General features: G+C 33.6%; 3 protein-coding genes across 3 annotated transcripts; 1 reads left to right on the forward strand and 2 right to left on the reverse strand.

The window, feature by feature from the left end:
- Positions 1-35: 35 nt before the first annotated feature.
- LOC107626344 (uncharacterized) lies at positions 36-4858 on the forward strand. Its single transcript, XM_016329209.3, has 7 exons — positions 36-1387; positions 3026-3076; positions 3167-3274; positions 3903-3998; positions 4165-4263; positions 4345-4404; positions 4491-4858. Exons 1-7 carry the CDS (start codon positions 347-349, stop codon positions 4554-4556), a joined length of 1521 nt encoding a protein of 506 aa, XP_016184695.1. The 5' UTR covers positions 36-346; the 3' UTR covers positions 4557-4858.
- Positions 4859-6437: 1579 nt separating this feature from the next.
- Positions 6438-8734, reverse strand: LOC107626345 (putative caffeine synthase MTL2). Its single transcript, XM_016329211.3, has 4 exons — positions 8497-8734; positions 7694-8107; positions 7324-7581; positions 6438-7024 (listed from the first exon to the last, which is right to left on the reverse strand). Exons 1-4 carry the CDS (start codon positions 8575-8577, stop codon positions 6668-6670), a joined length of 1110 nt encoding a protein of 369 aa, XP_016184697.1. The 5' UTR covers positions 8578-8734; the 3' UTR covers positions 6438-6667.
- Positions 8735-10561: 1827 nt separating this feature from the next.
- On the reverse strand, positions 10562-12957 carry LOC107626346 (Ribosomal protein S8e family protein). The gene is made up of 9 exons (XM_016329212.2): positions 12839-12957; positions 12601-12720; positions 12418-12485; positions 12008-12116; positions 11860-11928; positions 11691-11748; positions 11221-11456; positions 11038-11089; positions 10562-10945 (listed from the first exon to the last, which is right to left on the reverse strand). The coding sequence occupies exons 1-9, from the start codon at positions 12839-12841 to the stop codon at positions 10878-10880; spliced, it is 783 nt and encodes a 260-aa protein (XP_016184698.1). The 5' UTR covers positions 12842-12957; the 3' UTR covers positions 10562-10877.
- Between the last annotated feature and the right edge of the window lie 1161 nt (positions 12958-14118).

Raw genomic sequence — 14118 nt, forward strand, 5'->3', positions numbered from 1 at the left:
TCATTTACTCTAATTTTTAATGATAGATACAAGAAGCGTGATTTTTCGTCAAATATTCTAGTCAATAGTCAAAACATCCCAAAACTCCCTAAGCTGTAGCTGAAATGTGAAGGTTTATGGTGGCGGTTGTATAAGTTTCGGTTGGATTAATATTGGGCCCAATTGTATTTGGGCTGCTCTTTTTGGCGTTTTGGATATTGGGCTTTCAGAATGGGTATAAGAAAACAATACCAAAAATCATTGATATCAAAACACTTCAAAACTCCCTACCCTACCCTCACCGGCGTTATCAGCATCCCGCTGCCGTCACCTTGACCGTGGAGCTCGTTCCTGTTCCTACTCCCTAATGAGGTACATTCAATTTGGCAGAAATGTGTTCTCACAGATCCTCAGACGCAGGTACGTCACCAATCTCGTCAGAAACCCAGCGAAACCGCCCTTCAGTCTCCCAAAGCGTCGATATTCTGCTGAATCGTCCACGTCAGCATCGTCGAAAATAGTGCAGGACCTCCTCGCCGAAGTGGAGAACGAGAGGCTCCGGGAGAGAGATCAGCGAATTAGGGCCGGATTGGACACCGCCGACATCGACGCCGAGTGCGAAGAGGACTACATGGGCGTGGCTCCCCTCATTGAGAAGCTCGAGAAGGCGAGAGTCAAGGATAAGGAATCCAATCTCAACCTCTTCGAGGAGCCTTCTGATTCCGATACCGACGAAGACGACGAGAGGTTCACCCCCGAGGCAATCCAGAACCGCTTCAATGACTTCGAGAAGAAGTTCAACAGGCACAAAGACTTGCTTAACAGTTTCGTCGAGGCCGAGACTTTCGACGAAGCTTTTAGACTAATGAGTAGGATTGATAAGTTTGAGGAGAAGCATTTTAAGTTGCGTCCGGAGTACAGGGTAATTGGGGAGCTCATGAATCGTCTCAAGGTGGAGACTGATCAGAAGCAGAAGTTTATTCTGCAGAACAAGCTGAACAGGGCAATGAGGTTGGTGCAGTGGAAGGAGGCTTATGATCCCGAAAACCCTGCGAATTACGGAGTTATTCAGCACGAGCAGCTTGGGCCTAATGTGGATGCGTTGCAGAATGCGGGATTCGAGAAGGAGAATCGGATTACGCAGGGAGAGAATGCTGATGCAGCAGCCGATGAGGATGCTAAAGATGTTGATAATGATGATGAGGAGGAGGAGTTTGATGACATGAAGGAGAAAGACAACATGCTGCTGGCGAAGCTCGATGCCATTGATAGGAAACTCGAGGAGAAACTTGCTGAACTTGAGTACACGTTTGGGAGGAAGGGTAAGCTTTTGGAGGAAGAGATTAGAGATCTCGCCGAGGAGAGGAATGAGTTGACCGAGAAGAAGAGAAGACCTCTTTACAGGAAGGTATTCACATCTCATACATGCCTAATTTTTTTCACTTTATAGCCTGTGGATGTGGTCTTTTTAATTCATGCTCATTGGCTTCACATTATCAATTATTTTACTCACATTTGTTGATTAATGAGTGCACCATTCAGAAAGTAATTTTCTTAGGTATGAGAATTAAAAACCATTAGTGCTGCAGTTTAATCGGCTCTGTCTCTGTGTGTTTGCTTTCAATATGAAGGATTTTGTTACAGTTAATTGTTCGCTTCATTTTTTCTATGAGAATTTTATGTACTGAAAATGCTAGTAAGTTTTCTTGCTAGAGTACCTATGGATATTTTTTTAAGAGGAATGCTAGGGGACTAGCAACTTTTGTGATTTGTAGCCATCAATGATGGTTTTAATGGTGTGAGATTGGTGTGAGATTTCATCCAATGATTCACTTTCCTTTGCTGGTTACATGTTGGCTAGAATTTAACAAAGTTGCTGGCCCCCTAGACTTTTTCTTTTTGTAATCTAGTATATGCTGCCTAAAGAAAAGTTTTCTCTGCAGAACATTACCTTAAGGATTTAGCTTCTGCTGTTATTTTGGACCATACTATTGTTTACCTTATTTTATGCTCCATTATTAAGCAAAGTGCAAAAATTATATCACTGCCTCTCATTTATATTCTCCATTTCTCCTCACAGGAAGAAAAGTTTTTCTCTATATATTGTCTCAGAAGTTTTGTGAGGCACTTTACTGTTAAATTCTTTATCTGAACAAGTATATATATATAAGCTAGTTGACCTTTGGTATGTTTGTTTGAATTTAGAATCATTTCCTTCTGCAGTGAATTTGATTGGAGGGTAAACTGAAATTTCAGACAAGTCCAATTGAATAAGATCTTTTTGTTTGATCAAGTGACATCATTTATAATTTAAAAAAAAAAAAAAGAAGAGAGAAAAAAATCCCGAATCTTGCATCCATAAAAAACACACTTCCAAATGAAAATCCTTAAAAAGTAAACTGATTTTCTATTTTTGAGTAATTTTGTGATCACAAAAGTTTATCTGAGTAGGTGGGGCACATTCTGTGTGACTACAAGATCGATATTTTTGGTTAACCCTCCAAGTTGGTTTTTAGCTTTGGTGATTCTTGACATTTTAATTATTGACTCTAATAAGCAGATATCATATAGATTGCTGGCATATGCTTTCGCGAAATAATGGCTATATATTTTTCTGTTTCCTCGAGGATTTAGTTCTATTGTTATCCCTTGCCTGAATTTCCCATTCAGAGATATTCATGGGTATACCATTTTTGAAGAATGATTTTTCTGTGCTAAGTGCCAAAATGACCCCCCTTATTTAGGTATCCTGTATTTCTTGCTTCACATCCATCTTTATATATACAAATACCTATGTTGATTTTTTTAATGAAAATTGTTATATGTATACAATACGTGTTAATATCTTGATCTTTTTTTAAGATATTGCATTTCTTTTGTAGTTCATAGAGGGAGTTCTTATTTGATCTTTACATTGTGCACTTTCATTGTGTTGTTTGTTAATATGAGTTTGTAAATTTAGTTATTTTTTCCGCTGTCATATTTGTGCTTTTAATAGATCTAACTTTAGATTTTGTCCTTTTTGGGATGTTATATATGTTACCAGGGTTTTGATGTGAAATTGATTGATGTGAATAGAACGTGTAAAGTCACCAAGGTACTCTGCAGATTTTTACTTCCTTCCATGGTTTACCCCCCCCCCCTTTTTTTTTTATGTGCTTAGTTTGTTTTCTATTTCATGGTGTAGGGAGGACAAGTTATTAAGTACACTGCTATGTTAGCTTGTGGCAATTACAATGGGGTTGTCGGTTTTGCCAAAGCCAAAGGCCCTGCAATTCCAGTTGCCCTTCAGAAGGTATTGACTCTCTTATTTTGCCTTTCAAGTTCTGTTTAAGGTTTCTTTGGCAGTTAATCTGTTCTTCAGACAGTGAAAGTTGGGAGACAGTGAGAGTTGGGATTGGTGGCCTCTGTTCCACCATCAGTTGCTTTAGGATTTCAAATAAACCTAAAACATGTTTTACTCAGTACACAAACGTGCACATCTTGCTAATTTGAACATGCTTTCTTGTAAATTCAATTAACTTATCATTCTTAATTATTATAGAAGTATCCAAATATGTTGTATTGTTAAATTTTACTTTCAAAACTGTTTATTATTCAATATGCTTTATTCTAATCTCAAATTAAATTTGGATCTCATTTTACTGTATACTTTTGTTTGAGTCAGTTGAAGAGAGTTGAACACAAAGTGCAGGTTGCATTATAGATTTATAAGATACATACACACGCATAGTATTCCGTATACCGTTGATCTTTTAATTAGCGAATTAGAAGAACTCAATATGTGTTTATAAGCCTTTAATAAGAGTACCTATATTTTTTCTTTTTTCAATCTAAGTGAAAATAGACCTTGAGTGATTTATGTTTAATAAGTTATTGTTTAGATAGAGTATTGAATTAATCGTTGATTTTTCCACAATCAGGCATATGAGAAATGCTTTCAGAATTTGCATTCTGTGGAGCGACACGAGGAACACACAATTGCACATGCTGTACAAACATCATATAAAAAGACAAAGGTATGTAATCCATTTCCCTTTAGTAGTACTTCCCAGATTTATCACTCTGATTAATTTTAGCTTCTATAATGAAATTGTAATGGGGCTTTGTTTTTGTGGATAGAATTGCAAGTGTTTTGCTTATCCTTGTTAATAGTTGAGATTACTCCATGTATTTATGCTTTAGGTGTACCTTTGGCCTGCTTCCACCACAACTGGCATGAAAGCTGGTAGAATAGTCCAAACCATTCTGCATTTAGCTGGTTTTAAGAATGTCAAGTCAAAGGTAACTGACATTCGAATACAATCAATAAAAGCGTATTCCTGTAAATATAGTCCTTGCTCTAATTTTAGTTGCGCTCGATAGGTCATCGGTTCCAGAAATCCGCATAATACAGTTAAGGCTGTCTTCAAAGCCCTTAATGCGGTTAGTATCTTGTTGATGATTCAAATCAATCATTCAAAATGGTTATTCCGTCATTGTATTTGATATGAATTTGTTGCTTTTCTCAGATTGAAACACCGAGAGATGTACAAGAGAAGTTCGGCCGGACTGTGGTAGAAAAGTATCTATTGTAATGGAGATTGTATTGTGCTGAGTTCATTGCTGGTGGGGATGTATTGCATTGAATCCTCTAATAGTGTTTCTTAAATCACTTAACATGAATTGGAGGCCAGTTTCCTCAATTCATTGTTTCTTTGTATTTCTTCCCACCAAGTTCTTGGCAGCATTATCTTCGAAATTTTGCATGTATTTTTATCGTGTCTTCATAAAGGCAAATGGAACGGTAATGCAAGAGGTTTCCTCTTGCTTTAGATATTACATTTCTATTAGAAATCTTATTTCACTCAAGCATATAGTGGCAATAGCCTTTTCTAAATTTTAGTAACTCATCAATTATTCCTTCATCAAACTCTGCATTTATCATTGGTTCACAAGTGGCCCTTACATGTTTGGCTATGAAATCAGCACTTGTATCTGCATTAACTTCTGCCCCAAGAACGGAGGACTGTGTCGGTTGTAAGAGGTGTGAATCTGCCTGTCCTACAGATTTCTTAAGTGTTCGAGTTTATTTTTGGCATGAAACAACTCGAAGCATGGGTCTAGTTTATTGAGACCGTTCTTTTCTTTTTTTCAAAAAACAAACACTACGAGAATACATTTTTTACTGGCAAAAATCTGCGCTCAAAATAGAAAGATAATTGCCATTTTCTTGTTCAAAGTTCAAACCCTCATCCCAAGGGTTATTGATAGCTTCAAGCTTTTAAAGAGTAAAACGACCCTTCTGACTCAATCACTTGTATCACTTCATCTGGTGTACCATCATATCTTGGCATGTTCATTGAATCCAATTTTGCTTCTTCAATCAAACCCTACAATACATTAGATATAGAAAGATATAGATATGAAAAAAACTAAAAAAATAGGTAAAATAACCCTCTGCAGTCTAATATTGGACAAAATTTACTCAAAATTCCTAAACCAAAAGTGCATATAGTTAAAACAGGAATGATGACACGATTTTTCTCCATTGTTTCTATATTTTGTCTTAGACACACTCGGTGAATATAATATATATATATAAATAACATATAACATAAAAGATTATAGCATTTTCCATGTCATTGAGTGCTGAACCAAGAGCTTCATAAAGGGAAACTATAGGAACTAAAAGTGTAATTTAACCTTTTGTATATTTATATAAAAACTTAAAATTAAAATTCTACTTATTCTCCACTCAAAGGACCATATACTTATGGTATTATAAATACGATAATGAGATACTGACACCATATAAGATAGAAAGGCATGACAATAATATATTAGGCATGGAGATTTGTATTTGTGTCTTTTTTTTTTTTTTTTTACCAAAGATAGGAGACTCGAACCCGCAACCTCTTAATTTGTATTTGTGTCTTTAGTGATAATGCAAGCACGATAATTCATTAGAATATCTATACTTGTTAGATTCATTCATAGTTAAAATTCAAAGCTAGAAGCTCATTTCCATTTCCATGATTCCATCTGGTTCTCTAAGATATACAAGCTTTACTTATGTTTCTATAGAATCGAATTGCTTCTTTTTAATATAACTTCTTGCTGTTTGTACGTGTCTTTAATGATTTAGTTCCTTGAGGTAGCGTTTGCTTCCATAAATTTCTCATTTTGGAAGACTAGGACTCATTATTTTGTTTAATAGTTAAAGATTGGAACTAAAGTTTCCGTCTCAAAATACAAAATTTTAGTACATTCAATACTTCTAATAACTTAAGATACAAGAGATTGAAATTAAGACTTTAGTATTTTCTTTAATAAATAAAAGTATTTTAATAAATATTTTTATTTTATCTTTATATTTATCATAAATCAAACAAGATAGGACTTAACACAAAAGTTTAGTTCCTTCAGTTTTGTACACTTTGTACCAAATATAATAAAAGACTTAATTTAGTCTCAGATTCTCATTCTCAATCTCTTCCAAAGATGTTTGAACTTTGATTCATTTGAGCTATGAATCTCGTTAAACATTAATCTTGGTTCATTGTCAGAATTTCACAATGCATGAGATGATAACATTATTCCCCGAAACAAAAATGCAAGGCAATTGGAATCCATGAAAGGAAAAAAAAAAAAAAAAAAGAAGAGAATTATATATTTGAATAGCTTATTCAAAATAATAACATTCATGTCATTTCTTAGTCATGAACATGACCAAATTAGTGTACTCTAACTTCTCTTGTTCCAACTTCACCACAAGCTTCTTTCTATATCTTACAAATAACTCACCAATTATTCCTTCACCAAACTCTGCCTTCATCAACGGTTCACAAGTAGCTCTTACATATTTGGCTATGAAATCAGCACTCATATTTGTATCATCATTGTCATTGTTCTTGTTCAAACCCTCATCCCAAGGGGTATTGATAGCTTCAAGCTTTTGAAGAGTAAAAGACCCTTCTGACTCAATCACTTGTTTCACTTCATCTGGTGTAGCACCATATCTTGGCATGTTAATTGAGTCCAATTTTTCTTCTTCAATCAAACCCTGCAATACATTAGATTTCATATATGAAATTAGAAAAATGATATATATACATATATGAAATTAGTAAACCACTCTTGAATCCAATTTTTCTTCTTGCCAAGTGTTTCATATTATATATTCACACAACCGTTTCTCAATGGTTTCTATATTTTCTATCTAGAAACACTTGCCATATACATATAACATACTTCATAAGCTTATGATTTCTTAACAAAAGATATAACATAAAAAATTATGCAATTATCAAGAATGAATTTTCTTCAAGCTTGGATGGTCTATGTATGCATATATGTATGTACCTCTGAAACCATGTCATTGAGTGCTGAACCAAGAATTCCATAAGGAGTTACTATTTCAGAACTTTGATCTCTGCCAAGAAACAACAGAAACATACCACCACCCTGCACTAATTCCTTTGCACGAGATCTTAGAAATGCACCGAAATCATGTCGAAACTGATCAAGATATGCTTGGTACACCTCTGGTGGACTTGTACTTGTTATGTAAATGTTTCCCTTATTAACCAATCCGGTTCCCTTAGCCAATCCCTTCGGGGCCTAAACGAGAACAAAGAAACGTTTTACACTGTCAGTACATAACGGATTTTGTTATCAAGCACAGGTAAGCAAAATCTTATTACAAATTGAAGATCATTGAAGTTGGCCAAACCTGAGAGAGCCAATGCAGACTTGTGGAAGAATTAAAGAAGTGAATGGAATTGTTAGGGAAGAGCCTCCCATAAAAGCTCCCCGGCGTTGCATTCACGAAACACGAATCGAGTCTCTCTCCCTTTTCTTCCTTTATCCTCTCATAGAAGTGAGGCAGTGACTGAAATATGTTGTTGAAATCATTCTGAAATTGATCATTCAGGAAAAACTGGAATCCAAGTGGCTTTTTATCATGATTATCAAGGTTGCAGCTTATAGAATCTACAATGTCAATGATGTCAGACACTAATTTGAGTGCATTAGGACCTGAAGAACACCCTAAATCTGCCACTTTCAGACAACTTGGTAGAGAGCTGCTATAGAGACTCCTTAAACTTTGTTCCAGCATAGGTTTCACTTTGGATATTAGCTTATTCTGCAAGGAATAATTTGTTTTTTTTTTTTCCCCACAAAATTTGGAATTAGGTTTTTATACCAATATAATGCAAGGAGAATAACAAATGCTTAATCTATTACATGATATCACAACTTCTATCTAAGAGGTCGAAATTTCAATCTTTGTTAGCCAAAATACTTCTAATTAAACATTAAATTTCAACATAAAGTAGGATAAATGTAACATGTATTGTGCAAATAGTTCAAATAATAGAAAGTAAAGTTAGCTATATGATATCTTTACCAAATGTAAAAGAAAATTCAACTTCCCTCTCTTAAATTCTCTCTTCCTCTCATATGAACAAATAAATCTCTTGCAAATTCCACAAGATGAGAGAGAGAGAGAGAGAAAGAAGTAGTAAGGAGAACCTGATGTGAGGAGTTGTTAGCATAGCTTGTTTCTCCAACTCCACCATTAGCGTGAATGAACTTGCTTGTGGTTGTTGCCATTGATCACAGCAAAGATTATCAAAGATTCAAAAGCTTAATAGCCACAGTACTCAGTTGTTGAAACACCCCTCTTCTTTATAGTAAGCAAAGATGAGCAGGTGGTACTTGCTTTAAGGAAAAATAATAATAATACTCTCTAAGAATTAAACTTCGGTTTGTATTCTAAAGTGAAGTCACAATAAAATATATAAAAGAATAATAAGGGTAAATTATAATTAATTTATATGTAAATAGAAATAGAGAATAGAAATTCAAGTACTATGAAAGTATGAATAGATCCGCCTTACATGATAGAGAACTGCTAACAAAAGCACTTAAAATGTTTTTTTTTTTAAGATATTTTTTAATAATTAAAATTTAAGGGCAAATCACCCATATAAATTATGGTGGTAAAAAATTTACGTAAATCAGCAAAAGAAAAATTTATTACAGGATTCAATAAAAAAGACATTTTTATGTAATTCGAATTAGCCTAAAAATAATAAATTATATCTTAAATCGATCTAAATTAATATTTTTTTATAAAAAATAATTATAATATTTTTATTATAAAAAATGAGTAAAATACTCTTTTTATTATTATTATTATTATTTTAAAAATCCTAAATCTTAATCTTTTTCTTCTTTCCATGTTATTATAGGATTAGAATTTAGGTTTTCAAAATTTAAATATATATATATATATTTTAATTATTTTTTATAATAGGGTTATTATAGTCATTTTTTATAAAAAAAATTAATTTAGATCGGTTTAATATTTGGTTTACTGATTTTTCAACCAAATCAATTTATCTGATATAATTTTAACAAAAATAATATGATTTAATTGATTATATGTATTGAATTTTAATTATTAAAAAATATTTAAAAAAAAGACATTTTAAGGCTCTTTAAACAATATCTAACTATAACAAAGATGGCGATGAACAACTTTCGCATGTGGAGCTTCCTTCACCTTGGGAGGAGTTTAAGCAGGGCGAAGCTAGAAATTTTTTTGGGAGGGGCCAACATAAAAAATATAAATTAAGAAGAAAGAAAAATTAAAAATTAAAAAGGAACTAAACTAAAAAAATTGAGACTTATATATACATATTATTTATTTTGGGGGGCATTGCCCCCTTCTCTATAATGTGGCTGCACCACTGAGTTTAAGAGTAGTCTTAAACGGTACTGTCCCTCTATTTAAGCAGTTCCTTATTTTTTTTTGTTTTGTTTTTTTTTATATGTTTTGTAATCATCAATTGGCCATCGATAATATTTTTAATGGTGTGAAATTACATCTAATGGTAGGAGATTACTCACTTTTATTTTAATGGTTAAATACTGACAAAAAAATACAAAAGTTGCTGACCCTAGACTTTTCCTTAATTTATTTCAGTCACAAAAATAAACGATATCTAGCTAGGGAAGTCAAAATATGCTTACGTAAGCACATACGCAAGACAAGTTTGCTTTTATAACTTGTCATCCTCATGTAGTCATGTGAGTCTTTGTACAGTTTGCTTTGAGGGGTGATGAGACTATCACATTCAAGTATTTGCACATTTTCAACTCAAGATCATTTAGTATTCATTCATCTCATATACTTTAAAAATTATACGATACAAGATATAAAAAAATTTACAAAAATACTTGTCGAAAGAGTGTTTTTGTCTATAGCAAAAGATGCCTTGATTCAACAACTCATTGAAATATCCATACTTCTTTGGATTTCATAGGAAGAAGCCTATGAATGACCCAAAAAGTATAAAGTTTTATTTATTTAAGCTGCTATTTTGCTTAATAACTTCTGGCTGTTTGTGTCTTTGTCGTTGGTTTTAGTTCCTTGAGAGAGTTAATTGAATTTTTTATTCATTTGAACTCTGAATCTTCGTTACTTATCCATTTAACAATAATCTTGGTTCATTGTTAGAATTTCATATAGGAGATGAATCAGATGATATCTTTCTCCACCTAAACATAAATGCAAGACAATTGCAGTCCATGCCAAAAGGAGAAATTATAAATTTGAATAGCTTAATCAAAATAATATCAACATTTTTCACATGAGCTCCTTAAAAGGTACATGACTTGTCTGAATCTTAAGTACACTATGTCAGTAGTCCAACCAAGAGACACTATAGAAACTTTAAATATTTTCCCGGACAAAAATCTCATACCAAAAAAGTTAGTAACTCTGGAAAAATTGATCATGGATACAGTCATTGATACAAGGCCAAGATTCTCCACACAACATAGCAGGGTCTTGAACAATGCTTTTGAAGCCATGTTGGAAATTCAATCCTTAATATTATATAGCCTTAAACAAGCAAAACGGCATTTATACAACCATCGTTTTCTGGGTTGTTAGTAACCTGGGCATATTTACCTGCATTTGTCATACAAACCAATTAATCATTCAGTTGAAATTTCATATCAGATGCAAGAAAACCAGAAAAAGGGGATCACAAATAAGCTTACCCCAAACAACTTTCCCTGCTGGTGTGACCAAACCGAGTTCACTGACATTCACCTAAATTAACCGTATGCGGAGAAATGAGCAACACAATTTGATAAAAATAAATGCTGCATTACACATCAGCACAACTTGTTCGAAAATTGATTATAAAAGTAAACTGCTATAAGAGCAGAAAATGTAAATACCTCGATTATAGTACCCCTGGTAATGACACCAAGGGAGGTGTACATAGGGCCATTGGGATTTTTCTTCACCCCAATTATTTCCAGATTGAAGGTGCATTTAAGCTCTGGATGAGTGACATGAGCTTTAGTGAACCGAAGTCCAGTTGGACGAATGAATCGCTCATATTTTGGTGGTTTTCTGGTAAAGCCAGGCCCAACAAAAGTAGCTTTGGTGACCATCCTCTTCCATTGCTTGGCTGCAAAATAGCCAAATATTAAATTTCAGATGCATTACATGTTATGAACATTATGCCACAGACAAAGAAACAAAAAAGGATTGAGAATGATTCTTGCTCAGCAAACAAATTAACATGAGGAGGTATATAAAATGGCAAAAGCATAAATCACTACCAGAAATTTGAGAAACTGAATCCACTAATTTACATTGGACAGCAAAATGTGAAGAACCATGGAAGATGTAAAATACTTACTCTTTCTTTTACCAGACCGAACCACTTTGAACATTTCATCTTCAGCCACAGGACGTACCTGAAGAAACAAGGAAGCATACACTTAGTAATTAAAGTTAAGTCAATAAAACAAAGCAAATAGGAAGCACATTTCAATTTAACATCAGCAGAGTATTGAATGGAAACACACCTTCGGTAGAGGAACATCCCATTTCCCAGCCTTCTCCTTCCTCTTTTGCTTAATGGTATTGCTAAGAACCTAGACATGAAGAGCTTTCAGCTTAAATATACAAAGAGACTATTATATCAGGACTTTTAATACTGCATGTGTTACATACCTTGGCCCTAGTTGTATTTTCACGATCAAGAAGATATGCAGGAACAGCACCTTCCTGAACATTATCATCGGTCTTACGCCTAGATGTTGACTCTTCATGCATAGCCAAACTGTTGATACACAACAGTGACAGAAACCATATAATTATCTCACTAATTTGAGAACCTATGTAACACTTACAACTCTATAATCATGTTCATGACAAACTACAGAATGCAACACTACCCAAAAACACTTAAATAAACATGCCATTCAAATAATACAATATAAATAAAAATTCAGATCTCAAATGACAACATCAAATAGTTTCATTTCTAAATGAAAATGCAGCCCTTCCACCAGAAATCACAAGCTAAGCAATAACATAAGTGAGTAAAACAACAAACTCAGAAAAAAAAACAAAAAACTCACGTTTTCTTCATCAGTGCCTTCTCAGCATAGTTTTTCTTAGCAATCATCTTACCCTTAATACCAATAGCCTGTTAAAAATTAAAAAATCAAATTAACAAAAGAACAATTACAATCGAGCTAATACAACAGCAAAAAGGTTTAAATAGAAAGAATAATTGAACTTGAGAAGTGGAAAGTAAGCACCTTTTGCGCCATTTGAGAGTGCTTGTGAACTTGGCGAGCCTCCTTCTTGCGCTTGCGCTCGAAATGGTCGAGGCGGTAGCCATAGTCCCTTCTGTGACGTTCTATGTAATCTCCTTGCGGCTACAACAACAGAACAAATCGAAATCAGAAAAATTAAAAATTAAACAGAAAAAAAGGAAATCTTCGCAGCAAGCAGATGTAGAGAAACTGAAAGTAGATGAAGAAGAGTGAAACGAACCATGGTGGCGACGGAGACAAAGGTTTCGGATTCGAAAGGAAACGAAGAAGATGAAAGAGAAGATAGTTGTGTTTATAAACCCTAAGCTGCAGCTGAAGAATGAAGGTTTATGGTGGCGGTTGTGTAAGTTTCGGTTGGATTCATATTGGGCCCAATTATATTTGGGCTTATATTTTTGGTGTTTTGGAAATTGGGCTTTCAAGATGGGTATAAGGAAAAATACCAAAAAGTATTGATATATTTAGTAGCACATAGGCTTGTCTTCAATTAAATTAGTGAAGATCCTCTAACCAATACAAAATAAAAAACATTAACACACAAAATTGGAGCGCTTACTAGAAAGATTTAAACTAAATAATCTAATCATTGATGAATATAAAATTAATTTATATCTTTTAAAGTTAAAATTATCAATAGTTTAACACTTTTAGAAAAGATAATTTACTAAACAAAATAAACAATTGCCTTTCCAGGATAGCTTGTATTCAATATTTATAATGTTTGGTTTATTTGTGTATACTTAGCTTTTGATGGGTCTATTTTTGTATGTATAATCAACGATATGAATTTTTTTGACAAAAAATAAATTTGTCTTCTACCAATATAGAGTTGGTTAAGAAAGTGATAAGTACCTTTGACTCTTTAAAGAGTGATTTTAGATCAAAGCTAAGATACTTTTACTTAGGAGTTTGCATGGCCCGGCCCGGTCCGGTCCGGAACATTTTAGGGACTAATTTGATGTGATTTCATCGGGTTTAGGGTCGAGTATGGGTTTCAAAAGTAGACCCGGTCATTATTTCGGGTCGGGTCCGGATCATAGCTCGGGTTATCCGAAATCGGCCCGGTGGCCCGGTCATCATACACAATTAATATTTTGTGTTATTAGTGATGGATGATGGCTATTATTATGTGAAATTTAAGTATTGCAAACCTTAATATTTTGTGTTATTAGTCATTATATATAAGACTATAAGTTAATATTTTATGTTTAAAATGCATAAGACTTTAGACTAATGCATAATCTTGTGTTATTTGTATTGATTTAAATATTTGGTGTTATTAGGCAATATTAGTATTGATTATGGTTATACTTTAATTTTAGAGAAGAGTTAGTTCTTATTATATTTTTCTAAGTGAATTTTACGATGTCAAATAATGGTTGGAGTCTTAGAAATTTGGATATTTTTATATGCTAACTTACAAGAAGGTATCAAGGTAATATAATGTTAACGACCCGATTTTCACCCGGTTTTTATCCGGTATAATCGTGGCCCGAAAGT

Source organism: Arachis ipaensis, chromosome B2, assembly GCF_059453495.1.
Source record: "Arachis ipaensis isolate K30076 ecotype BB chromosome B2, ASM5945349v1, whole genome shotgun sequence".
In the NCBI taxonomy this organism is placed as follows: Eukaryota; Viridiplantae; Streptophyta; class Magnoliopsida; order Fabales; family Fabaceae; genus Arachis; species Arachis ipaensis.